At 38.9% G+C, this 26,753-nt stretch overlaps 1 protein-coding gene across 6 annotated transcripts in view; it reads right to left on the bottom strand.

Annotated features, from left to right (window-relative positions):
• Window positions 1-26,753, bottom strand: part of LOC125457614 (arf-GAP with coiled-coil, ANK repeat and PH domain-containing protein 2-like) — a 155,466-nt gene that overhangs the window by 3,041 nt on the left and 125,672 nt on the right. For 2 of the 6 annotated variants that reach the window (XM_048542090.2, XM_048542088.2), the window contains 10 exons: window positions 25,039-25,247; window positions 24,331-24,400; window positions 23,773-23,867; window positions 22,842-23,023; window positions 21,038-21,139; window positions 14,611-14,706; window positions 14,079-14,287; window positions 13,405-13,514; window positions 10,483-10,593; window positions 8,792-8,850 (listed from right to left, as the gene is read on the bottom strand). In XM_048542090.2, the coding sequence (XP_048398047.1) occupies window positions 8,792-8,850; window positions 10,483-10,593; window positions 13,405-13,514; window positions 14,079-14,287; window positions 14,611-14,706; window positions 21,038-21,139; window positions 22,842-23,023; window positions 23,773-23,867; window positions 24,331-24,400; window positions 25,039-25,247 (1,243 nt within the window). Of the gene's footprint in view, window positions 1-8,791; window positions 8,851-10,482; window positions 10,594-13,404; window positions 13,515-14,078; window positions 14,288-14,610; window positions 14,707-20,051; window positions 20,170-21,037; window positions 21,140-22,841; window positions 23,024-23,772; window positions 23,868-24,330; window positions 24,401-25,038; window positions 25,248-26,753 lie in introns of those variants that run through there. The other 4 variants (XM_059651103.1, XM_059651102.1, XM_059651104.1 and 1 more) reach the window with 3 other exon arrangements.

Below are 26,753 nucleotides of genomic sequence, written 5' to 3' on the forward strand. Positions count from 1 at the left end.
ATATGCCGTGCTACTTAACAGTATAGTAAATTACCCAGGAATTCATTACCAACTATAGTATACCACACCAACATCAAAAGGAAGATACAGAAGCATACACATGATACTTAAGTGTTAAAAGTCTTAAAGAGCTATACCATTTTTCAGAATTAGCTAGTACTCAAAAAAATGTTTAACATAATGCGTCATCTCCCCAGTACATACAGAAATTAACTTGTGGGGAATTAAAAAAAGTCAGGTATCAACAGATTGTAACAAAAATATTCTGGAGCAGCAGCATAAAACAAGACTATATGTAAGATACATATTTTCTTTATTCACGCACTTAGGCGTTACTGGAGCATTTATTGCTCATCCCTAATTGTTCAGAAGGCAGTTAAATGTCAAGCTGTTTAGTCTTGAGTCACATGACCAGGTAAGGATGACAAAATTTCCTTCCCCAAAAAAGGTACTGGTGAACCAGATGAGCTTTTATGACAATTGACAGCGAGTACACAGTCACCTTTATTCCAGACTTTAATTGACCTCAAATTCCCCCATCTGCCATGATGAGATTTGAACCCATATACCCAGACTGTTAGCCTCGGGTGCTGATTTACTACACTGTTGCCCCCCCCCCCCGACTAATATTTTTTTAAAAAGCTGTACAAACATTTCTGCCATTATCAATAATTAGCTTATAATACTGAATAAAAAAAATATACGTATACACCACACAAGGTAATAACAACCATACCTGCATGAACCTCAGAGCAGCAAAAATAGAAATCAAGAGTGCAAGAATCAAGAAACAGCTCATTCAGAAAGACTGAGATGACAGCTTCAACCTCTAAACACTTGCTTTAAGACATTCAAATTCTTCATTTCACCAATTCCACATAAAAGATAAGACGCTTGCAACTCTGGGAGATTTACTCTCTAATTGAATCTCAACACCCAACATTTTCCTCCTCTTCCCCTTTGTAGCCCGGTCTTTTCAGTCACCTGACTGATAGATCTCCACTAACTATCATCTGAATCATTCAGCAAGCTACACAAACTCTAATCCAGGACATATCATCTCTCTTTGGTTCTTCACTTTCAGTCGGGAAAGAGAGTTACTCACTGAATTTGATGTTAAAGTCAAGTCAATTACATGGCTTAAAGGTAAACGGATGGTTGGCATTAACCGAATGTCTCTAAACTCAAAAGAGTACACCGAGGCACTGGGTGTGTCGTCAGAAAATTTGTAAGATTGCATACATGGGAATAAAGAAAGGTTTCAAGATAAAACTGTGTCTTGGTTTTTAATTGATCACTTGACAGGTCAACACAGCATTAAATTTTAGTCTGACTTTTGTGTTTGCGCAATCATAATGCACGTAACAGCTAAATTCTGAATTTTATCTGTCGTTCTGGAAAAACTGGGAAACAGTCAAGACGACTGGAAAGAGGTGAGCAAAAAAAGTGCTAAAAATTGGAGTACAAATGAACAAAGACCAACTCTCTATTTCTAACAAGCCTAAACAATACAAGAGCATTTTTCAGGACTACTGCATACTCAGTTTGAAAATGTATATTATACTAAGTTACTATTCAATTAAACTTAAGCTTAATTTATCACTGCTGTACAGTAAGACGCCATTTAACACTGTCCAGTTTTATGTTGCTTCCCTTAAGTGCTGGTCAATAAATGGGGCTGTATTTTCATTTTGTGACTTCTCCCTCTTTACACAGTTGCTGGAAATAATCAGCAAGGTTAAAGGAATTTTGGTCCTTATTTCAAGGGGTTTGAATGGTAGAGAAAGTAAGTCTTACCACAACTGTATAAGGTGCTGGTGAGACCACAACTAGAGTACTGACAGCAGGTTTGGTCCCCTTATTTAAGGAAATATTTCATTTCATTGGAGGCAGTTCAAAGAAGTTTTACTAGTATTATCCCTGGTGTGGAGAGATTGCCTTACAAACAAAAGCTACATAGGTTGGGACTCTGCTCGCTGGAGTTTAGAAGAATGAGGGGTGATCTCATTAAAATACAGGATTCTTAAGGGGCTTGACAGGGTAGATCCTGAAGGGATGTTTCCCTCATGAGACAGTCTAGGGTCAGAAGGCAGTCTCAGAATGAAGAGGCACCAATTTAAGACTGAGATGAGGAGAAATTTCTTCTCTCAGAGTTGTGTGTTTAGAAATCCTGGCCACACATACACCTGTGGAGGCAGAGTCCTTGTGTAAATTTAGGGCTGAGATAAAAAAATTCTTGATCAGTAGGGATTCAAGTGTTACAGAAAACACAGGAAGGTGGACGTGAGGAATTTCAATCACATGATCCTCTTGAATGGCAGAGCAGGCTCAAGGGGGCTGAATGGTCGACATTCTCCTCCCCACCCCCCCCATTTGTTAGTCTCCCAGACTCATCCTCTTGCCAAATCTCCAACTCTTGGACTCTCCTAATCATCAATAACCTCTTCTGAACACTCACTGTGGACAAAGGAACTAGACATGAGTGGCAAAAATCAAGAGGAACAGCTTTGACTTGCAGGTGTTAAGTTCTTTTCAAGTGGGTTTGTGATTAGCTTCACCACTCTCCCATTAATCAAAACTCTCCTAATAATTACTTGATCCCAACAATGGTAAAATGTATGCAACAATGTATACTTGGGCTACTGGTAAGTGGCATGATCTCTCTCTGCCTTAGTTAAGCTGGTGAGCACAGGCCTCGGTTACTTCTCCTTTGTCCATATTACAAATGCAGGTGGAAAGCAAGGTTGCTGATCGAAAGGTGAAGTAGACAAAGAAGGAGTTTCTGAAAGTCAAAGTTTCTTCTCTTGCCTCAGGCTGCTAATCTTCAGACAGAAAAGTGATGAGAGGGACAGTGAATGAGGAGGAGCTCCAACGAGGGCAAAAATTGGCAAGGCAAATCAGGGAATGGAAGAGAATGCAACACGGAAGGTCTGCAGCGGAAAGGTAAATTGGGGGCAGAAGAGGTAAGAATTGGTGAGAAAGCCCAGAGCAGCCAGGAGGGTCAAAGGGTCATGTTTGGTTAGCAGGATCTAAGTAAGCTGGAGGTATCGCAAGTAAGAAGTTGCCACCATTGTTATATATTATTTATTTTAGTTACAAGTTATTTAAATTAGCAATATACAAATTTAACAAAGAATTGCAACTTAAAGGATCTAATGTTTTAATTTCGTTTTGACAAAGTAAATGGGAAAATCTGATTCACTTAAGAATACAATTTTCAGAAACATAACTCATGAGTAAGTCAGAACTTACTATTTACTGGTAATAATTCAATTAAAATTTCAGGGATCTATCCTATTAAAACTAACAAAGCAATATGCTTATTTCCAAAAATCAAAAAAATTAAATCGAAAGCAGTTTATTGAAATAGGTTGGATATTTTTAGTAGAGCAAAAAAAACTAAGATATGTACACATAAGCACTCAGAAGTAGAGTAATGTAACAATTTCACATTTCAGTTTGTTACCAATTACATCAGAATTTTAATTAATTCCCCTATCCAAAAGAGTAAACTGCAAAACAGTACCTTATTTGATTGTATTTTAATTGGTTTCAAAGTAGACAAGTACCTTTGTCGTCAAGCAGAAATTAAATTTATCTTAAAAGCAGTGGTGCAAGTCAATAGATATGTGCAATACCAAGTTTGAGTGACAACAAGACCTACTGATGAGCCTAGATTGCTGCCATTAGTGCTAAGATGAAAACAAAATCAGATTCAGGTACGATCCTGCTGGAAGCAAAATCATAATTAGCCATTTGCACTTCATAATTTAATGCTTACATTTAAATACTAATCTAAAAAACCTGAAGGTTTGAAGAGTCTTTTTTTAGTCCATTTGGACTGAAAGGCATTAAACTGTACTCCCTTATGTAGTCTTTACCTGACATTCAAATTCAAAAGCTGACAAATACAAATTTGCCAATTTTTAAAAAAAGTATCTGACAACTTTATATCAAACTTTCCAGATCACAGTTGATCCTGCAATTTTCAGGCAAGTCCTGAAATAATGCCATTCAGCATACGGAAGTGCAGAATATCCGCAAGAATAATCTGCATGTTAAGAAAAATTACAAAAGAATTCTGCAGTCAAAGCTTATTTGGGGGGGGGGGGGCGCGAAATCAGCCTACACACTAAAATAGATGATGCAATAGTTGAAGGCAATTTGGCAGTTCAGTGCACTTACAATCAACATAAATAATTGGAAATCTTCAGTGAAGGTAACAGCATGTTAAAAGTCATAGGAAATATATTTTGGAGATAATGATTACTATCTGAGAATCAGAATGACTGTGAGAGTCTTAATTAACTCATTATCTTGAGATATTCCACATTTCTAACTTAGCTGCTTGGATACAGAATTGGCTGGCCAACAGAAGACAGCGAGTGGTAGTAGAAGGAAAATATTCTGCCTGGAAGTCAGTGGTGAGTGGTGTTCCACAGGGCTCTGTCCTTGGGCCTCTACTGTTTGTAATTTTTATTAATGACTTGGACGAGGGGATTGAAGGATGGGTCAGCAAGTTTGCAGACGACACAAAGGTCGGAGGTGTCGTTGACAGTGTAGAGGGCTGTTGTAGGCTGCAGCGGGACATTGACAGGATGCAGAGATGGGCTGAGAGGTGGCAGATGGAGTTCAACCTGGATAAATGCGAGGTGATGCATTTTGGAAGGTCGAATTTGAAAGCTGAGTACAGGATTAAGGATAGGATTCTTGGCAGCGTGGAGGAACAGAGGGATCTTGGTGTGCAGATACATAGATCCCTTAAAATGGCCACCCAAGTGGACAGGGTTGTTAAGAAAGCATATGGTGTTTTGGCTTTCATTAACAGGGGGATTGAGTTTAAGAGTCGTGAGATCTTGTTGCAGCTCTATAAAACTTTGGTTAGACCGCACTTGGAATACTGCGTCCAGTTCTGGGCGCCCTATTATAGGAAAGATGTGGATGCTTTGGAGAGGGTTCAGAGGAGGTTTACCAGGATGCTGCCTGGACTGGAGGGCTTATCTTATGAGGAGAGGTTGACTGAGCTTGGTCTCTTTTCATTGGAGAAAAGGAGGAGGAGAGGGGACCTAATTGAGGTATACAAGATAATGAGAGGCATAGATAGAGTTGATAGCCAGAGACTATTTCCCAGGGCAGAAAACACTAACACGAGTGGTCATAGTTTTAAGCTGGTTGGTGGAAAGTATAGAGGGGATGTCAGAGGCAGGTTCTTTACGCAGAGAGTTGTGAGAGCATGGAATGCGTTGCCAGCAGCAGTTGTGGAAGCAAGGTCATTGGGGTCATTTAAGAGACTGCTGGACATGTATATGGTCACAGAAATTTGAGGGTGCATACATGAGGATCAATGGTCGGCACAACATTGTGGGCTGAAGGGCCTGTTCTGTACTGTTCTATGTTCTATGTTCTATGTTCTATGTTCTATGTTCTATGTTCTATGTTCTATGTTCTATGTTCAAAGACGCATAACTGTGGAATACTGATGTAGGCTGACAAGTTATTTCTTTCAAAAAAGCATATTGAACATTTAGTGGCAACAATCTTAAGTCTTCACTTTGTGATAAATGCTAATTCCTCCATAAGTAACTGCATTTCCTTTTACAATAATGCTCCATTTAAAGTGCAGAAAGAATACACCTATAATAATAATAATCATCCAGATCAGGAACATAAAAAGGCACACAATTTACATTCAAAAAAGACATCAGGACAGACAAGAATAAAAGCAGTAACAGGAAACAATGAGATGCATTTGCTAGCACCAATTTGTCTTTGTGGCTGACAATGAAAAGCAAAATATAAAAGCTAATCAGAATGCAGCATATGGCTTGCTTTTATCAGTGCATAACTATTTATCTTGTGGTCTATTACTAGTAGACTACGGAACTTTGAATAAATGTTCATATAAAGTTTTTGAACAATCACAATACAGTTCTCAGCTACAGAATTGTCACTGTAAATTCTGGGATCTCAACTAAACAAAGGTGTTTTCTAATTATTTCCCAACTTAACTTCGCTTACCTTTCACCTCATGCAATAATTTCCCACTTCGAAAATTTTCCATTGTTATGCAAGTCTCCAAACAAATTTAAAAACTGTCATTTCTGTACCTAATTTTGTACACCTAGGTTAAAATTTCAATTCAAGGATTATAATATAAATTTTAATTTACCAAAAAGAAAAAACAAAATAAAACTGTATACAATATGAAATGTGCTCATAAAAGCTTGCTAATATTAAGAGGAAAAACATAGCTAAACTAATTAAAATTCTTTTAAAAGTCAATGAAATCAAAACACTGTCTGTAATACTTCAAGTGTTCACGTCTTACTGTTCATTCTTGACCATTGAAAGTAACACTAGAGTAAAACATGTTGAAGTTATAATATTTCATCTTAAATGAATTACTTTATAGGAATATTATTAAAAACAAATATTGACATTTATATTTCAAAACAAGGATCAATGTCTAGGTTTTGTTCAGAATTTCCTGATAATTAATCTATATCCAACCAGATAGGTAAGTGCTGTCATATGTTTTGTGTATTGTGATTTATTTTAGACCATGAATTCTTCCCATTGACTTTCACCAATGATATTTCTGCCAAATATTTTGAGGAAATAACAGAGTAAAAAATAACACTTTTCCAATTAAGGAGGGTCTGTTAGGAACAAAGTGCATGCAAAAAAAAAGTACGTAACAGGGAAAAAGAAGTGGAACTGTTGCATTTCTGATGGTCAACCACTTAAATGTGATAATAAAAATTTCAAATCAGAAGAGATCAGTTTTGATCCTCAACATGGATTGATTTCGGGAAATGCTAAAATTACTTTCTGCTTGTCCGAGCTAAAAGAAGACAACTAGCGTTCCTGTTCCTGACTGTGTGAAGTAAAAGCACAATCACGAAATGAGGGTGTCACTATGGCCAGCATTTGTTGCCGATCTCTAATTGTCCTTGAGAAGGTAGCAAAGAGCCACCTTCTTGAACTGCTGCAATCTATGTGGTTTGTAGGAAAGAAACGCCAGGATTTTTATCCAGCTACAGTGAAGAAACAGTGATACAGTTCCACGTCAGAAGTGTATAACATGGAAGCATACCCATTTTGCTATTCCTGACTTTCTAGACGGTAGAGGTCATGAGTCTGGAAACTGCAGTCAATCTAACGATCCTTGACAAGTTATTGCAGTGTACCTCGTATGATATATACTGCTGCCACTGTGCTATAATGGTGGAGGGAGTGAATTTTGAAGGTATTAGATGGGGTGCCAGCTTTGTCCTGAAATGGTGCAAACCTTCAGATCTGCCTTTCATAGAATTATACGACCCCTACAGTATCGAAGGAGGCCATTTGGCCGACTGAGCCCGCACCAACCTTCTGAAAGGGATCTCACCTGGACTCCCACCCTGGGCCCACAACCCCAGATTTACCATGGCTAACCCACCTAGCCTACACATCCTTGGACACTTCGGATAATTTATCATGGCTAATCCACCTAACCTGCACATCCTTGGACCGTGGGAGGAAATCCACACAGACACGGGAGAAAGTGCAAACTTCACACAGATAATTACCCAGTGCTGAACTGAACACAGGTCCCTGGTGCTGTGAGGTAGCTGTGCTAACCATTGAACGACCATGTTGCCATTTATCCAGATAAATAGGGAATATTCCATCACCCTCCTGACTTGTGCCTTACAGATGGTGGACAGGCTTTAATGAGGCAGGTGGTGAGTTCAGCAGAGTTCCCAGTTTCTGAGTTAGTTTTGTAGCTACAGTGCTTAGATAGCTAAATCCAGTTCAGTTTCTGGTCACTAGTAGCCCCCAGCATGCTGACAGTGGAGGATTCAGCAATGGTAATGTCATTGGACATCTGGGGTGGGGCAGGGGTGGTAGTCAGGTGGGGTGAATGTTGATGGTTGCTTACCTTCCTATTACAGATGGTCATTGGTCATTGTTTGCACTTGTGATACTTGCCACTTAACAGCCTAAGCCGGAATGCTGTCCAGGTCTTGCCGTACTTGGACATGATCTGTATCAGTATCAGAGTTAAACATCGTGCAATTACCAGCAATCATCCCCACCATTGACCTTACTATGGAGGGAAGATCAATAATGAAGCCACTGAACATGGTACCCCGAGGAACTCCAATGATTCCTCCTGGAGAATGCTAATTCATGGGCACCAGGTAAGGATGGGATTAGAGGTGGCTGTAAGCCTCTCCACAGTTGATTATCTTCCTATGTGGATGAAGACAGAAACAATGGTGAGGTATCAGAGGGCTGTCAACATCCATTTGAACAGACTATGCAGGTCTCAGGAACTTGGAACTGCAGTATGGAAACAGAAAACTAAGGAGAAACATCTAGGTCATTCCAAAAAACACTACTATTTTCATTTCGATACCTTAGTACTATTAACTTTTACCAAACATTCAAGAGGTACAGAAAATGCAACTAGATACTGCATGTTTTAAAATTTGAGGTGCATTGTTTTCATTGCCAAATAACTTTGGTACCTGCGTTTTTTTCTGATTGTAAGATACTCTTCATTGGAATTTGGCTGGTTGCAATATTGATCCTCCAATTGGACAAGATCAATCAATTTATATATTGTACCACCAGCCACATGACAAAGTCATGAGGCTCTCATTCCTTACCCCAGCCCCTGATAGATGTTGTTTAGGTAATCCATTATTTAAGGAGGATCAAGATTCTTGTAGCTGTAAACTAATAAATTCCTGCATGCATTTTTTATATTGCATCTCTGTATGACTGTTATTGGAATATTGACCTGACTGTCCAAGGCCTTCAGATTCTCGCATCTCGTCATTCATCTTTGCCAGGCGCAATCTAAGAAAACAAAAGTACAAAAATTTACAAAAGAAAAGTAACAGTGAGAGGAGACCAAAATCAGCATGGAGAAAACGTACAGAAGTCAACAATAGATGTACATTCAATTGTTTATACACACAGGTGGACACATGCACAGACACTCCAAATTGGATGGCATGAAACTATTTTGACAACGAGATAAGCAATAATCCACTGTAGGCATCGTCAATTCAATTTATGACCTGCCATTTTGGTCTCGTCCTATTATATGGAATACTTAATGCTGCATTACATTTTCATGTCTTTGACCTGGGAAAGTTAATAAGATGGCAAATGATGAGCAATAGACACCTATAAAAATTTAACAAACCATCTAAAAATAGGACATTACAAAGAGGCAGACAGAGTTGGGAGACTTTGATCGTGACAGTCAGCTTATCTCAAAATAAGCACGAATATATCGATATAAAAGCTGAAATGTTTTCTTGCTATGACTCCAATCTTTTTCCAGCAGATGGCAACATCATTCAATTCATATTTCAGGTTTCATAAACCCTAGAACGTGTCAAACAAGACAAAACAGGAAATTCTGCTTGGGAAGCCTGAAAAATTTAATACATAATAAATCTCTGCGACATGTGAACTATACTCCAGGGCAATTAGCAGCATAGGAGGCATAATCAAAGAACAAAGAAAATTACAGCATAGGAACAGGCCCTTCAGCTCTCCAAGCATGCGCCAATTGAGATCCTCTGTCATTTTGAGGAAATCAAAAAACCCCAACCAGGATAGTCACAGACAAATATAATTTCTACTGCAAAGCAATAGAACATTGATGGCCAAGAACAGAAGTAAATACAAATAAAATAGAATACCTGCATGAAAAATCACATCAAAAAAAGTGAAGTTGCTTGTTCTTAAAAAGATGATGTTTTGCTGAACCACCTTGAATCTTTATGAAATGGCATCCCAAATTGACAAAGGAGGGTTGTGGATGGCTTTGCTACACAAGGAATGCATCTAGATTTTGAAAATGTCTTTTATGAAATACCAGACACTGTAAAGCACTGCATGAAAAACTCTTCTAGAAAATATAATTTCAACGCAAGGCAGTTAAGTTAAACTGCAGTCTATTGTCTTCAACTGAAAGCTTGGGCTTTGCATCCAAACTCATCATTTGCAAATAGGAACTCGGAGCACTCTCCCGCAAAATAAAATAAAAGTTAAAGTGGCTCAGTTAATAAGTTTCAGTCAGAGGTTGACTGTTATTTGCTTGTTGTGAAAATCAAGAGACATTGAGCCAAGGTGGGTAAATGGAGTAAGGACACAATCTTAAATGAAAAATAATAGGATGGAGCATTTGAATAGTCTACCTGAAGTTCCAATTTCCAAAATAAGCAGAATGTAAATCACACATATAAAAAAATCATAAATATAATAATAGAGTGTGAAGCTAGAGGAACACAGCAGGCCAAGCAGCATCAGAGGAGCAGGAAAGTTTGACGTTTCGGGTCGAGATCCAAAATGTCAAACTTTCCTGCTCCTCTGATGCTGCTTGGCCTGCTACGTTCATCCAGCTTCACACCGTGTCCTCTCAGATTCTCCAGCATCGGCAGTTCCTACTATCTCCATAAATATAATAATACTCACAATGTAACTATGTCAGCATTTGCAGCTTCTATTGCAATGGCAAGTGGGTCTTTCATTTCTTCATCTAATGCACCTTGATCGGCTCCCCTTTTCAGAAATAAACACACCTGCCTAAGGTAAAGCAGCAGACATCACTGTTTTGTTGCAAATTAAAGACACTCAATTTTTTAAAACAAGATGAAGGCAATTTCATACAGTTTATTATTTAAATATTTCCAACTCAAAACTGCGCAAGACACACAACACAGGGATACAATGGAAAACTACTGTATGTGATCTCCATGCTGCTATCCTGGTGATACTACTTTGGAGGGACATGACAGATGACAGATCTTTTATTTTTCTTAATTCTATTACAGGAAGTGGGTGCCATTGGTAAGGTCAGTGTTGGTTGCTAATCCCTATATGGCCCTAAACAAAGTTGCCTGCTAGACCATTTCAATGCCAATTACAAGTCAACCATACTGCTGGAGTCAGATCTAGGCAAGGCCAGGTAAGAATGGCGGATTTCCTTCCTTTAAAGGTCATTACTGAATCAGGTGGGTTTTAACGATAATCAACGCTAGTTTCATGGTAACCATTACAGAGACAGTATTTCAATTTCAGATTTATTGTTGTTTTTTTTTGCAGAAGAAAGTATTGAGAAACTCCGAATCATCAACTCCGCCAAACCCTTTCACCAAAGAGAAAATATTGTGAAAAGCTTACTTCTCTACACCCTGCAAAGTTCCAAAGCATTTATGCAAATGTAATTTTGTCTGCTCTTTACAGTTTGCTTTCCCTACCAAAACAAATCCTGTCTTATTTTACAGCATATTTACTTGCTACCATTTTCTAAAGAAAAGCTTTGAAAATAATTTATCAAAGAAACACAGGGGTGACTGTAACATTCCTGTTCAAAAGAAAAGAGGAAAGCATAAATGAGTAACCTACAAATTACTAGCAGCTGTAAAGGATAACAGTACGAAGCACTCAACATGACAAAGTTAGCACAGCCCTGGTCAGTAATCAAATCCTAAAGGAACTCATTTACCTGGATAGAGGACAGCTAATGAATTAAAATGAATAAAACAAAAATTGGATTAAAAGAAAATATTTTAACTTAAATGACGCACAGCTAGTAATACGTCCCAGAAAAACACGAAGAAGCTCCCACTTCTATAACTAAAAGGCATCATACAGCTTCTGACAGATAGCAGCACCAAACAAAGGTGCTGTTATCTTAGCAAAGCAAAGGTCAACAAGTGTTAGGAAAAAATCTTCCAATGGTTGGTGCCATCACTGAACACAAAGAAGTGGTTGAACTGAAAGCCAATCACACAGCCTCAGAACATTATTACAGGAACTTCAAGAGTCTATGGTTTTCTCCGATCAAATCGGTGAGTTGGGTCTGTGCAGCTTTGTGACAATTTTACACTGTTCAGACCTTTTCATAATTCTTCTGCTATACAGCAGCCTAAGTTCACAGCCTACAGGACATGGATAAAATCAAAACAGAGCTGACAAACAATATATAATATGTGCACAAAATAAACTTTAGGTACAGACCATCTTCAAAAAGAAAGAAGCTGAACCAGATGATCTTCAACAAAAATACATTTGTCAACTCACCCACCACAAACATTAGTTGTAAGAGAGTTCACTGACCATAAGAGTAATGGGACTGGTCATATTAATAACAAAACTGCAAGAGCAGATCCAAAGCTGTCATTTTGTGTTACATGCTTCATCTCTCCAGGAGCTTTGGGATACTCGCTAGCATCTGGCTGTGTACAATCTAGAAGCTCAACATTATCTAGGATACAGTCATCCATTTGTAAACGGTATTCAATATATCCCTCCTCTACTATCAACACCCTGATTACATGTGCTATACACAGAATAGATTGCAGCAACTCTCAATATGAACTTGCATAGCACCTTTTAGCATTGCAACCTCCACCACCAAGAATAAAAAAGTCACAAAATACTCAAGCACAAAAAACCCTGTGTAAAAGAATTAATGATCACAGAGTGAAAACCTGTTACCCTGCATACACCAAAACCTCAAACTGGTCTCTAAATCACACTTCATACATTACCGCCAATGTGTGCTAAACTTACATTTGTATATAGTGTTAGTCTAAATTCATAACATCTTGCAAAAGTCTGTTCCTGGAGAATAGCCAAATCAGACTCGAAAAATGAACTCTTCCTCTCGCCACAGGTGCTGCCAAAACTGCTGAGATCTCTAGCATTCTCTCTTTTTCAGGCAATTATTAATTATTGCAACATTTTATTTTACCCAATAGAACCTCAACGATTAACTCTCTAAATTGTATCTCCACACCTTCTAGCCTCAAGTACCAAACTCGTAAATTACCAACCATAGCATGTAACATGAGGCATGTGATGAGAACCATTCAAAAAGGAATCCCTTCATCACGGTTCCTAGCCGTGTGCATGACCTTTCCCACCAGTAAAGCAACTCTTAACCCCATGATATCAGTGGATTCCATTTATTTTGAGACCTTTTCTTGATAGTTTCAGAAGATTTTAATGTTGCACAAGTACCATCTTCCTGTTACTATTAGGATTGTGAACAGTAAAAGATCAAGAATTCGTTGTTATGCTCCTTGGCACTCACTAATTTGCCTGAACTGACTTTCATCCTTTCAGTGATAATGTCCCTCCAGAAATGCAAAGGCAAGCTGACCTATTAAATTTCCAATGATGATAAGAGTTACCTGGCAACCTGCACACTTATAGATTTGGCCAGTAGGTTTCCTCCAAAAATATGCAACAATCCTGAGGCATGCCCGGGAAACAAGGAAACAAAATGCTTTCGGGCCTTAAAACATCCATTAGCTGACTCCATTACAATAGGCATAAAGAAAGGAGTAAATATATTTGCACACTAGTGAAGGTAAACAAATTTATTACCCAGTATGACCCAAGATGGTGGCATGATGTAGTGGTCCCCTTCCATGACAGTCTCTGTGGTTCACATCTGCTCCATTCTGTAGCAGAAATTCACAGGCAACCAAAGAGCCCTGTGATAAGAGATACAACTTCAAGATCCAAATTTAAACACAAATAAATGTGAGTCAAGTGACTAATAAACAGTAGCATTAAAGAAAAACACATTTGGTGAAAGGAATGAAGGGGGAAAGGCCTGTGGAACAGGGAAAAAAGGGTTGAAGAGCAAGATTAAAAGTGAGTGGAGTAAATGAACAATGAAAATGTATTCATTAAAATTCCATATTTCAGTCTCATTTAGTTTTGAGATGACAGGCACCAGTGAAATTTCCCTAGAGTATGCCTGAAATTGTAATGATTATAAAACAATTATTGAGTTATATAATTATGACGGCATACCATTGACTTGGACCATAGTGAAAATTCAGAGACACAATGATACCTGATAATATTCAAATATTATTATCTAAATAATCAGGATAACATCAGAGGAACATAACAGTGTGCAACCAGCCTTAATAAATTTAATCCATCAGGGGATGCCGATAACCAATCTTCAATTTTGGGACTCAGTAAACATACAGTCTTTAAACAGATAACACTACAAGAAGGGGAAAAAGCCCTCTGAGTCAACCTACCCCAAGTACAGCCTGAATAAGAGGAGTTGCTTTATTATCTTCAGCATGAATCCAGTTTACTTCAGCTCCATGGGCTAATGCTTCTGCCATATCTGGAAGACTTCGAACATATGCAGCTTTATATAATTGTAATCCAGGAGAAATAATTGTTTCTTCAAAGACAGATGAATTCCTTTCACCTCCATCCAGAGTAGATGCTTCCAAAATTTCTAAAGAAGCAAACAAACTTCAGGATTGTCCTTAATCAAAGATTATACTGCTGAAGATACTCAGCTTTCAAGCTACTGGCATTATATTCTACATATATTTAACGATGAACACATTCCTCTCATTCTACTCAAAAATTTCCAGGTTACAGACAGATTGCAAAGTTAAGGAACCAAAACTCAGTTTAGAATAAATTAAGTTCTAACTACATAAAAGATAGATGAATACGTACGTGTAATGTAGGATAACACAAAATGGATATGTATCTAAATATAAAGTTGTTAATTTATGCAACTGCTATTCACCTTGGCAAAATGCTACCAACCTGGTTCAGGTAAGATGTTATTGGAAGTTACAGACATTACTATATCCTTGCTGCCCTCAGAGCTACATGGTACATCACTGCCTGAATTTTTTACTCCTTTAAAGAAACAAAGAAGTTAAAGAAGATGGACTATGTCAAGCTGATAATAACTCTTCCAGTTTTACTTGATATATCAAAGTTTCTATGAATATAATTAATACACTATCTGAACACAAATTGTAAAATGTTTGGCATCGAGCTGCAAATCAGATTTGGAATTAAAACACTTATTAATAACAAAGGAATTATTTTATTCTATCCCTCAGACTGCAGGCTTTAAATCTTATAAAATCAAAATGCTAATGTTACAAACACACAGTCAGAATAGAATAATATCATAAGACCTGAATACTGAATGTTATTAAATAAACTGAATAATTTTGACTTGATTAAATATTACTAAGTTCCACGGGGATCTATAAATGCAAGAATGCCAAATTTTAAATCAACAATCTCAATAATTTACACCACAAAAATAAAGGGGCAAGAAACAGACACATTTAAAGTGACATAGAAACATAAGTGCAACAGCAGGACATTTGGTGGTTCAAGCTTGCTTCACCATTCATGATGATCATCCAACTCAGTGGGCTGTTACAGCTTTGTTGTAATATCCTTTGATCCTTTAGCGCCCAGTGCTACATCCAATTCTTCCTTGAGATCATACAAATTTTTGCTCGCAGATAACAAGGTGTAGAGCTGGATGAACACAGCAGACATATGGTAATTACGGGATAGTTCTTTGAATTCCCTTCCCCTCCCCCATTTCTGAAAAAGGGCCTACGCTCATAACGTCAGCCTTCCTGCTCCTCTGATGCTGCTTGGCCTGCTGTGTTCATCCAGCTCTACACCCTGTTAGTGATAATGGGAACTGCAGATGCTGGAGAATCCAAGATAATAAAATGAGAGGCTGGATGAACCTCCCTACCTCCCCACCTATACTCTCCTCTCCACCTATCTTCTTTTCTCTCCATCTTCGGTCCGCCTCCCCCTCTCTCCCTATTTATTCCAGAGCCCTCTCCCCATCCCCTTCTCTGATGAAGGGTCTCGGCCCGAAACGTCAGCTTTTGTGCTCCTGAGATGCTGCTGGGCCTGCTGTGTTCATCCAGCCTCACATTTTATTATCTACACCCTGTTATCTCAGATTCTCCAGCTTCTGCAGTTTCTCCTATCTCTGAAACAATTTTAACCCCACTGCGAAGCCTCTTCTAAGGATGTCTACCCTGAAGAAGTTACCCTCCTCCCTCCGGAAAAACCTCAGTGGATCTCTCTCCCACTGCAACTCTCTCATAATCTCTTAGGCCTTGAAACTACTTGACCACATCCTGAAGCAAACCAGGTATGACAGCCACATCACCTTTCTTAATACCTGCCTACGGAACCAGATCATCCCCAATGGACTACAGTCCACATTCAGGCCTTCCCAATTTTTCCCCAACTGTGACAATGTCTACATTCAGAAAATTGAGATACGTTAGAAGCATTTCTCCCTGCGACTCCTGAAACACACTCACAGCAATGCACTGGTGTCTTCTGGCACTACAATCAAGCCTAACCCAGCTCAGAGCCTGCCTCTCCCAGACCTGCAAAGGACCTCTCCTGTTTTTTATTCTTCATAGGATCCACAATCTGAACTCTCAATTCTACTCAGCTTTATTGGACACAAAAAACTGTAAGTACAGTAACTTACTGGTGCCTACCACCCAAAATGGGCTTCCTCCATCTCCCAAAACCCCAACCCTACCCAGGACGCTCCCCACAATGTGCCTGCCACCATTGGCCATGTGGCCACTGTCAGAGCAACCACAGATGACGTCACATCCTCCGCCATTGGGTACGCCACTTCCAGGACAGCGAACACTATCAACACTGCTGCTGATCCTACCGCCTCCATTTCCGAGGCCAACACCACAGACACTTAGGACGCACCTACTGTCACCGCTGCTGCCGCCTTCTACCCCTCAGGTGACCTCCCACCCACAGCCTCCAACCTCATTGTCCCCCAACCCCGCACCGCCATTTCTGTGGAAGGGCTCGAAACGTCAGCCTTCCTGCTCCTCTGATGCTGCTTGGCCTGCTGTGTTCATCCAGTTCTACACCTTGTGATCTCAGATTCTCCAGCATCGGCAGTTCCTACTATCTCTGAAACAAATATTTGGTCTCAACTGCTTTCTGTTTTAAGTGAATTCCACAGGCTCACCGCTTTCTGTGTGAAGAAATTTCTACACACCTCATTCTTAAACGGTTTAGCCTGTATCCTAAGACTGTGATCCCCAGTTCTGGACTCCCTGCACGAGCACAGTATAACCCTGTTCAAATTTTACAGCTTTCCATGAGATTCCCCTCTCTTTCTTCTGAATGCCAGCAAATACAATCGTAACTGACTCAACCGCTCCTACAACAGTCCCGGCATCCCAGGAATCACTCTGGTAAATAAAAGCCCAAAGAACTGTGGAAGCTGTAAGTCCGAATCAAAAAGAGAAGTTGCTGGAAAAGCTCAGCAGGTCTGGCAGCATCTGTGAAGAGAAATCAGAGTTAACGTTTCAAGTCCAGTGATTCTTTCTCAGAACTGCTGCTAACCAGGAAAATGTCAGACTATATGCAGAAGTTAGGGTGACGAAGGGGTTAAGGAATAAATGATAGGTGGGGATAGAGCCCAAAAGAGAGAGAAGACAGTTAGACAGACAAAGGTGCGGATAATAATCTGGTTGAGAGAGTCAATAGCTGTTAATGGAGACTGTTAGTGGCTAAGTAGATAGTATGAAAAGGCAGACTATGTGATAACAAAGCCTGGTGTGTGAGGTAGAAGGCTAGGACATGGAAGACTTGAGGCCCTCGAATTATTGAACTTGGTATTGAGTCCAGAGAGCTGCAGGGTACCCAAGCTGAAAACGAGGTGTTGTTCTTCCAGCTCACACTGAACTTTCTGGAACATTGCAGCAAGTCTGAGATAGGGATGTTGGTCAGGGAACAAGGTGGTGTGTTAAAGTGACAGGCAACTGGAAACTCAGGATCTTTTTTTGAGGGCAGAACATAGATGTTCTGTGAAGAGGTCACCCAGTCTACTCTTTGTTTTCCCAATGTAGAGGAGAACATATTGTGAACAGCAAATGCAGTAGACGACATTGTATGAAGTGTTGCTTCACCTAGAAGGTCTGTTTAGGCCCCTGGATGCTGAGAACAGAGAAGGTAAATGGGCAAGGATTATACCTTCGGTGATCGTAGGGGAAGGTGCAGTGGGGCTGTAGAAGATTATTGTTTGTGCAGGAAGAGTGGACCAGGGTGTCCCAGACGGAACAGTCCCTGCAAAACGTGGGTGGGAGGGTTGGGGTGGTGGGAAAGTGTGTGTGTGTCTGGTGATGGCATTGCGCTGGAAGTAGTGGAAATGGATCTGATGATCTTCTGGATGTGGATGCTGGTGGGATGGTAGGTAAGGTCACGGGGAACCCTTTCTGTTGTGGGAGGGGAGAGAGGGGGTGTGGGTGTAAGTGTGGAAGATGGGTCAGACTCGGTTGAGGCCCCGGTCAAAAGCCGTGCTCAGGAATTCTCAGTCAAGGAAGAAGGTGGACATTTTGGAGGCTACCTTGTCGAAGTTGGCCTCATCTGAACACGTGCAACGGAGACAGAGGAATTGTGAGAATGGAACGGAATGGAACCTTTGCATCTATGTTCTGCCTGCAAAATAGACCCTGAGCTTCCAACTGCCTGTCACTTTAACATTCCACCCTGTTCCCTGGCCAACGTCTGTCACAGGCTTGCTGCAGTGCGCCAGCGAAGCTAAGGACAACCTAGAAGAACTGAGAACATAGAACATTACAGCACAGTACAGACCCTTCGGCCCTCGATGTTGTGCCGACCTGTCATACCGAACTCAAGCCCATCTAACCTACACTATTCCATGTACGTCCATATGCTTATCCAATGACGGCTTAAATGTACCTAAAGTTGGCGAATCTATTACCGTTGCAGGCAAAGCGTTCCATTCCCTTACTATTCTCAATGAAGAAACTACCTCTGACATCTTTATCTTTCACCCGTCAATTTAAAGCTTTGCCCCCTCATGCTCGCCGTCACCATCCTAGGAAAAAGGCTCTCCCTATCCACCCTATCTAACCCTCTGATTATTTTACATGTCTCAATTAAGTCACCTCTCAACCTTCTTCTCTCTAATGAAAACAGCCTCAAGTCCCTCAGCCTTTCCTCCTAAGACCTTCCCTCCATACCAGGCAACATCCTAGTAAATCTCCTCTGCACCCTTTCCAAAGCTTCCACATCCTTCTTGTAATGCGGTGACCAGAACTGTACGCAATACTCCAAGTGTGGCCGCACCAGAGTTTTGGACAGCTGCAGCATAACACTACCTCATTTTCTGATTGGGGACGCCGTAGCCCTCTGGACTCAAAATCATGTGCAATAATTTTGGGGCCTGTACTTTCCCATGCCTTAGCCGCCAACCCCACACACCAGGCCTTGTTATTATATAGTCTGCCAATACACACTACCTATTGCTAGCTACTAACAGTCTCCATTAACAGTTATTCAATCTCCCAGCCAGATTATTATCCACTCCTTTGTCTATCCAACTGACTTCTCTCTTTGGGCTCTATCACCACCTATCATTTACTCCTTGCTCCCTCCCCCACCTTCTCTATATAAACCAACATTTTCCTAGCTACCATCAGTTGAGAGGAAGGCTCACCTGATGTGAAAGGATAATTGATTTCTCTGAGACATGCTGCCAGATCTGCCAAACTTTTCCAGCAACTTCAGTTTATGTATCAGTCAGGTAAACCTTCACTGCACTCCCTCTACAGCAACAGCATTCGTCATCAGGTAAGATGACCACAACTGCACATACTATTTGCCTTCTTCACCACCTGCTGTACCTGCAGGCTTACGTTCAGTGACTGGTATACAAAGACACAAAGGTCTTGTTGCACATTCCTTCTCTCAATTTATAGCCTGTCAGATATTACCTTGTTTCCTCTTTTTACTTTCAAAAAAGTGGATAACCTGACATTTATCCACATTTTACTGCATCTGGCATGCATCTGCCCACTCATTCAGCTTGTCCAAATCACACTGAAACATCTCTACATCCTCATCACCACTCACCTTTCACCCCAGCTTTGTGACATTTGCAAGCTTGGTGACATTACATTTAGTACTCTCGTCTAAGTAATTAATATATGTTGTCAATAGCTGAGGTTCTAACAAGGTATTACAGGGCTTGCACGCTTCCAGTTTATTCAAAAAATGCATATGGCTTGTAAAATTCCTTTTGTCTGCAGTGAACATGCTCTGGTTGAGTACAGTCTGTACTCTGGCTGTTCTTAGGAACAGCCAGACAGACACATTGTTCAGTCAGATTAGCCAATTGTTGGAACACATGGCCTACGTACCTGACATCTCACCAGCACTGAAGTTCATGCGTGAATTGCTCAGTTGTGTGATATGCAGAATATCATCCAACTTCCGGGTGTTCAAAATAGGCAGGAGCACAGACTGCATCCAACTAGACTTCATTTACAAAACCCAAAACAAAAACAAAACTACTGTTAGATGTGATCCCACGATTGGACAGCACTTTCTGAATAATCTTCAGCGTGTTATTAGCTGTACTAATCACTAAAAAAAATTAGTCAAGTTCATAACATGGCTCATTTATGCTTGGTAGAAACAACATACAAGCATAGACGAGGACACATTCTCTTCCAACAACAGAAATATGTTCATGTGTTGCATTTTCAAATTGCCCAGAAGCATGAGGAACCTGTGGTTTCCCTATGACAATGTCTCAGTCACTGAGCTTACCAGTCAGCAGTCCTTTTATCTGGTAGTATAAATTACTGAGATTGTTTGAAATTTGGCATTCTTGGGTTTGTCCTGATCAATGCAAGACAAACGCCTTTAGCAACATGTTTCGCGATGCAGGAATATTCAAGTTCCAGACTAGGAAGCAACCATTTCAATCTATAAATCTAAAAACAAACAGACTTTACCTTTTTGATGCTATGATATCTTACACACACAAAGATGAATGCAACAATGCTCATTCACATTGAGATAAGCTTTACACTGATGCAAAACAATTTACAAATAAAAAAACCATGGTTTAAGACCAATCATCCCAACATTTCACGAAAACTACAAAAATAAAATCAGTTTATGATACTCTTTCTGCAAAAGCCAATATAATTAACAATGAAAAACAACAACTGCAAATACAAGGGGGAAAATCAAATGGATGAAGGAAAGTGCCACTTTAATTATTAAACACTTAAAATGTTTAGGTAGGTCAAAACTCACATACACCCATAAGCAGAATCAAGCAGTAGATGAATTTAGTAGCACAGGCACTGAGAAGCTTCATATGTGCAGTACTTACTACTACTAGATTTTGAAGAGGTGTCAAAGTAGGAGAATAGCGAGTCTAGCTCATCTGGACAGAAGAGAGACTCCCGACGTGGCTCAGTGTTACTAACAGCAGCTGGTTACATGCATGTTAGCAAAGCAAAGCAGCCATTGTAATAGAGGAAAACAGAGGAAATTTCTTTTAAAATATTCAAAGAAAAATACACTGAAAGATAGATTTTAATTAGAAACACTCTAAAGTGAATCACAACATTTGGTAGACAGAACAGCCAGGATTTTGTGGTAGGGGTAAAACCGTCAGCAACATCTGCATTTTGCACATTTGGAATTAAAAGTTCCAATAGTGATTCCAGACTTCTCCAAAGAATATGCAGTTGAACAACAGATGAAAGACATTTTTAAAAAAAAAATCACTGAACTGTCAAGAACTTCTCCTTGATTACTGTAATATTAATGTTAAAATCCCTGTGAAAGTTATGCTTTCTTAATGTTGGTGAGATTACATATTTAACATCTTAGAAAGTCAAAACTGCTGATAACTTCTAACCCTGGAAAACTACTTTGATATCGGTGCAATGTTAAAATTAAAATGTCATAAAATTCTGATTAATTTTAAAAAAAATAAAATTTATTTCAACTTCTAATTTGTATGCTACGGATAAATCTAGGTCTTTTAAAATCCTGGTTTACTGTATGAGGACTCTTTGAAGTTACTGGCTACTGATATTACTTTTGTTGCATGCCTGGAGATCCCTTTTATTTGACTCTAGTGCCAAATGATTATTGAGAAAGGTAAAATCCAGGCCACAGAGATCGACAGATATTTATAGCCAGCTTTCTTCAAGGTTAGCAAGTAGCATCATAAAACTGAGCCATCGTATTTTTGAGTTCTTTACCACAGATGAAAAAGTCATGAACCCAGATTTTGCGGTAATAATGAAAATGAAATGGTCATCATTTGCTGCCATTATTCCTATGAAATTAACAACTCTAAGTTTGCACATAAGAAATTAATCACAAAGCTGCTTCAGTAATTACATTACTCTTTCATTAAACCTGCTTTTAAGTTTGCCGCAGATTGCAAAAACAAAAATCACTAAATTAATAACAACCTGCTCTTTCTAAAAATAATACTATTGCCTTATTACAGGACCTCTTAAAGTTACATAAAGTTGAATGGTTCAACAGTGGTTTTAACAGCAAAGTGCATTCATATTACTCAGAAAAGTTACTCAGTTTCTCTGGCCCTGAAAAATAGATTTTATATTTCTGGAACATCAAATTTTCCATTATGTAATCATATATTTTTTGAACATTTTCTGAAGGCCATTCATGATGTTTCAGATTATATTTTAATCCCAGGTGAATACACAAATCATTAATAATGCTATCTGTAAAATTTAATTAAATATAATGGATAATTAGAGCTCTTTGTTTTCTAAGTTGCTGTCTGTGAGCATATTTCAATGTGTCTGGCAGCCCATTCCACTTGCTGACATCACTGTGACTGAACAGAGATCCAGAGATCCTCTTGACATGGCACCAGATTCAAATGAACATCAAGTAAGGAGAAATCTGTGTCATGGAGATCACTATACACTTGAAAGCAGCTTTCTTTGCTGTCAGCAGAATATGTCGTCACTTCACCGCTTACCACAAAATACAGGCCACAGTTATAGGTTACTGGTATTAAACAAAAAAAAAGAGACAGGAATATGTGTGGTATCATTTCTTTTCCATAATTCAATAATGATTTTTCCCCATTACTCGTTACAAGTTCTTATTCTATTTTCACATGATATATCACAGATTATTACCTGAAAATTTCGAACTGCTCCCTGGAATGGATAGAAATTTGGAGGCTTGTTCATGTGTGCCTTCAAGTTGCTCGGTCTGTGGTAAAACCTGTGGACTTTCTTTTGTTGAAGATATTCTGTGGGATTTCTGCACAAATTTCTTCTCAACATATTTAGCTTTGATCCAAGCTTCCTTCTCAAGCCTAACAATAGCATAACATTAAAAGTACTTGAAAGGCACAAAAAAAGAGACATTTAGTACCTTACAGTTTAAAAGCAACACACTGTTGTGTGATTATGTAACATGTGGTAGCAAATGCTAAGTATTTATACACATTACATGCAGTTTCTATTGATAGTTTACAAGTCTTCTGTCAAACATTTTTATTTTATATTCCGATTACAGAAATCATAAGTTACAACCAGTGTCACCATTATTCTATTAAACGTTTTCAGTGGCAGCTGAAATATTTTTGAACAATAATCTACCCCATTAAAACAAAAACTTCTATTTATATTCTATACTTCATCTAATTCCTCAGAAATATCTCATGGTACTTCATATCAAACAAATTATCTAGAATAAAACAAACTATGATCAATTAATTTGTTTTACAGTGTATTTCTTGAGGGATAAATGTTAAAAAAAACTCGTTTGAATGGGGTCATTATTTCTTTAATATTGATAAGAATAGAAGTTGAAGGTAAAAAGACGAGCAGGCTAGGTGGATTGGCCACGCTAAAATTACCCACATGTTCAGGATGCGTAGATTATGTCAGTTATAGGGTGATGGGTGTGGGTGGGATGCTGAGGGTCAGAGTGGACTTGTTAGACCGAAGGGCCTGTTTCCACCCTGTAGGATTCTAAGTACCATAATTTAAAACCTATTTAGTCAAGTTCACACGTTTACCCGAGAAAAAAACTAAATTATAAAGAAGTTTTATTATTTACCTTGAATCTCCTGCATTTGGCTTTTTACAATGCATTTCCTCAACTCTTGCCTCATATATTCTATTTATAATGTTATTTCCCAGTGCACACATAAGCTGTCAAAGAAAATGAGGATATAAATTTCAGCAAAGTTCACTTGGAAAGACGACAAACTATATTGGTAGGCTACTCGTAATATCTTTGTTCTAACTTCATGATTAAATTTTTATTTGCTAATTTGAATTTCCAACTCGAAGAAAGAAACTGCAAATTCTCTGAAATGCTGTTTTGAGATGCAGATTCACCTGTTAAAAATATCACTATGCTATTAAGTTCAGATGTCACCACCTCAACTATAAAATTGTATCAAAGTGGGCAAGTATATTTTAAGCATCTTTGATGTTGCCCTAGACGAAATAATGGGAAATAAGGTGTTTTGCTGAATAATGCAACATGCTCACATTAATTTCAGCAACTGATTTAACATATAAATACTAAACACACAGGCTCACTGTCTAAAACATTCTTTTAACAGAAATCGTGACAAGAAATCACAAAGTTCTTTTAAAAAAGACTTACTTTTAAGAGCTCAGGTTCCCATGAATCCAGTGTAAGGGAACGCACCTTAGAAAAATGGACACCTAGACTCCTAAGCACAACCAAAAAAAACCAAAATAATACAAATAATGCCAACATTCATCACTAGTTCAACTCCTACAAAGTACAGAAGCTTAACAGAACAGCAATAAGTTAAATTGACAATGGTCAAGCTAACAAAAACAGAAGTTCTGGAAAAACTCAGCACGTCTGACAGCATCTGTGGTGAATAAAAAAATCAGAAGTAACGTTTTGAGTCTGCTGACCCTTCCCAAGAACCAGTCACCAGACCCAAAACGTTACCTCGGACATTTTTTCCCTTCACAGATGCTACTAGATCTGCTGAGCTTTTCCAGCAACTTCTGTTTTTGTTCCTGAATTACAGCATCTGCACTTTGTTTTTTAATGGTCAAGCTAATCCTTTCCTTCTTGTAATTTTCTTTAGAGATATCCCTTCATAACCCTATAAAACTGGACAGAATTAAATCACAAATTTTGAGCCGATTTTGTCCCTAATTGATAGCCCAATACCCTACCAAAATAGAATAGCAAAAATTCAGTTACCTGTAAACTCTACATTCAATGAAAACAGCAATTTCAACATATATTAAGCTTAAATCATACCAAGTGAGTGAATACAATTCTTTCCTGATCTGTTATAAATGTTTCCTATTTTAGCAATGTTAATACCTGTGAATTCCTGAACATTCAATGCATAGAGTGATTCCAAGATTAATGCTTGCCCAACGAGGGTCTGACTGGCCACAGTCACAGCAATATGTATTGCCAGCAATGCACTCCACACGCTGAAGTGCACTTTCTCCTTTTACTGGTCGCTCCTTCAATTCACTCCCAGAGTCCAGACTGCTGGTAGAAGGGGATGATCTTCTATCTAGTTTCTAGGAAGGTAATAACAAAGTTTCCTTCTTTCAAATCAAGCCCCAAGTAATTTCATAAGACCACAGATTATAAAATTACAAACAAACAGTCACTTATCCCATCTGAACATGTTGTAAATGGTATCTCACAGAAACATTTTTGTCTTTAAACCATAATGCCTTCTCAATCAGTTCTTGCTGTAGCCACGTCCACTGCAACATTGGACTTCTGCTCTTCTATTATCTCCCTTTCGACTTTCTCTCATAACCAGCCTTCTGACGCTGGTCATTCCTCTGTCTCATCAATGGCAAAGACTTGAGTCTTTAAGTCACAACATCATCTTGCACTTGTGCAGTGCCATTAATATAGCAAAACTACATAGCAGACAGTTACAAAATAAGATCTATCAATATGGAGAAAATAGTGCAACTTAGCAAAATCTTGGTCAAAAGAAGTAGGTTTATGGAGGTTACTCCATAGCTGCAGCTGAACGCAACCTACCAATGATGAAACAATTAAAAGAAAAACTTTAGAATGCTTAACATGCCAGAATCAGACAGCTGGAGATACCACAAAGACTTTAGGCTGCAGGCGCTTGTAAGGACAGAATGGGTTGAGACAGAGGTATTAAGGATAAGAATTTTTAAATCAATATATTGCTTGACTGAGCCAATGTAGTCCCACGAACTGAGGGAATGGGTGAATGGGACAGTTCATAGGGCATGGATAGTAGAGTTGCAAATTTAATTAATTGTTCTACTCTTTGTATACTTGGAAACCATCCAGGAATGTGTTCACTCAAAAACAGGAGGTACCAAGGGAATGGGCAAGGATTTCAGACACAATTGGTCAATGCCACAGAGTTGGAAAAAGACAGTCCATGTGGTGGCACACACGATGTAACTGCAAGGTTATCTCAGGATCAAATATAACACCAAGGCTGCAAGCAGTTTGATTCAGTCTCACACAGGGGATAGGGTCAACTGTTCAGGGAACAGAATTTGTGGTTAGTTTGAAGACAATTACTTCTGTTTCCCAATAGTCAACTGGAGAAAATGTTTGCTGATCTAGAGCTGAATGTTTCACAAGATTTCTGATAACTGTGGCACAAACTAAAAACAAGAGCAAATCAGTAATATAAGTGATAGCAATAAGAACATTTTCACAACAAGAGTTGAGGAAATTTGGACTTCTGTCCCTCAAGGCTTTGGATAGTACCTCAACTGAAACTGTCAAGACTGAAATTGATATGACATTAGGCAAGGAACATGGAACTGGTAAAATAAGAAAGAGGCACAGATCAATTGCGATCATAACTGAATGGTGGAGCCAAGCTACAAATGTTATTGTTGTATTAACTGGAAGACCAAGTTTGCCAATACAGACTGAAGGCAACTGTACTGGAAATGTCCTGATTAAGAAGAAACATTTGTCTTTATGAAATGTCAGGAGCTAAATACATTAAAAAAGGTCATGCTGTCTATCTCTTATGATAACAAATGATGCTTAATCCACTATAAACTGCA

The sequence above is a fragment of the Stegostoma tigrinum genome, chromosome 14, assembly GCF_030684315.1.
Source record: "Stegostoma tigrinum isolate sSteTig4 chromosome 14, sSteTig4.hap1, whole genome shotgun sequence".
Lineage (NCBI taxonomy): Eukaryota > Metazoa > Chordata > Chondrichthyes > Orectolobiformes > Stegostomatidae > Stegostoma > Stegostoma tigrinum.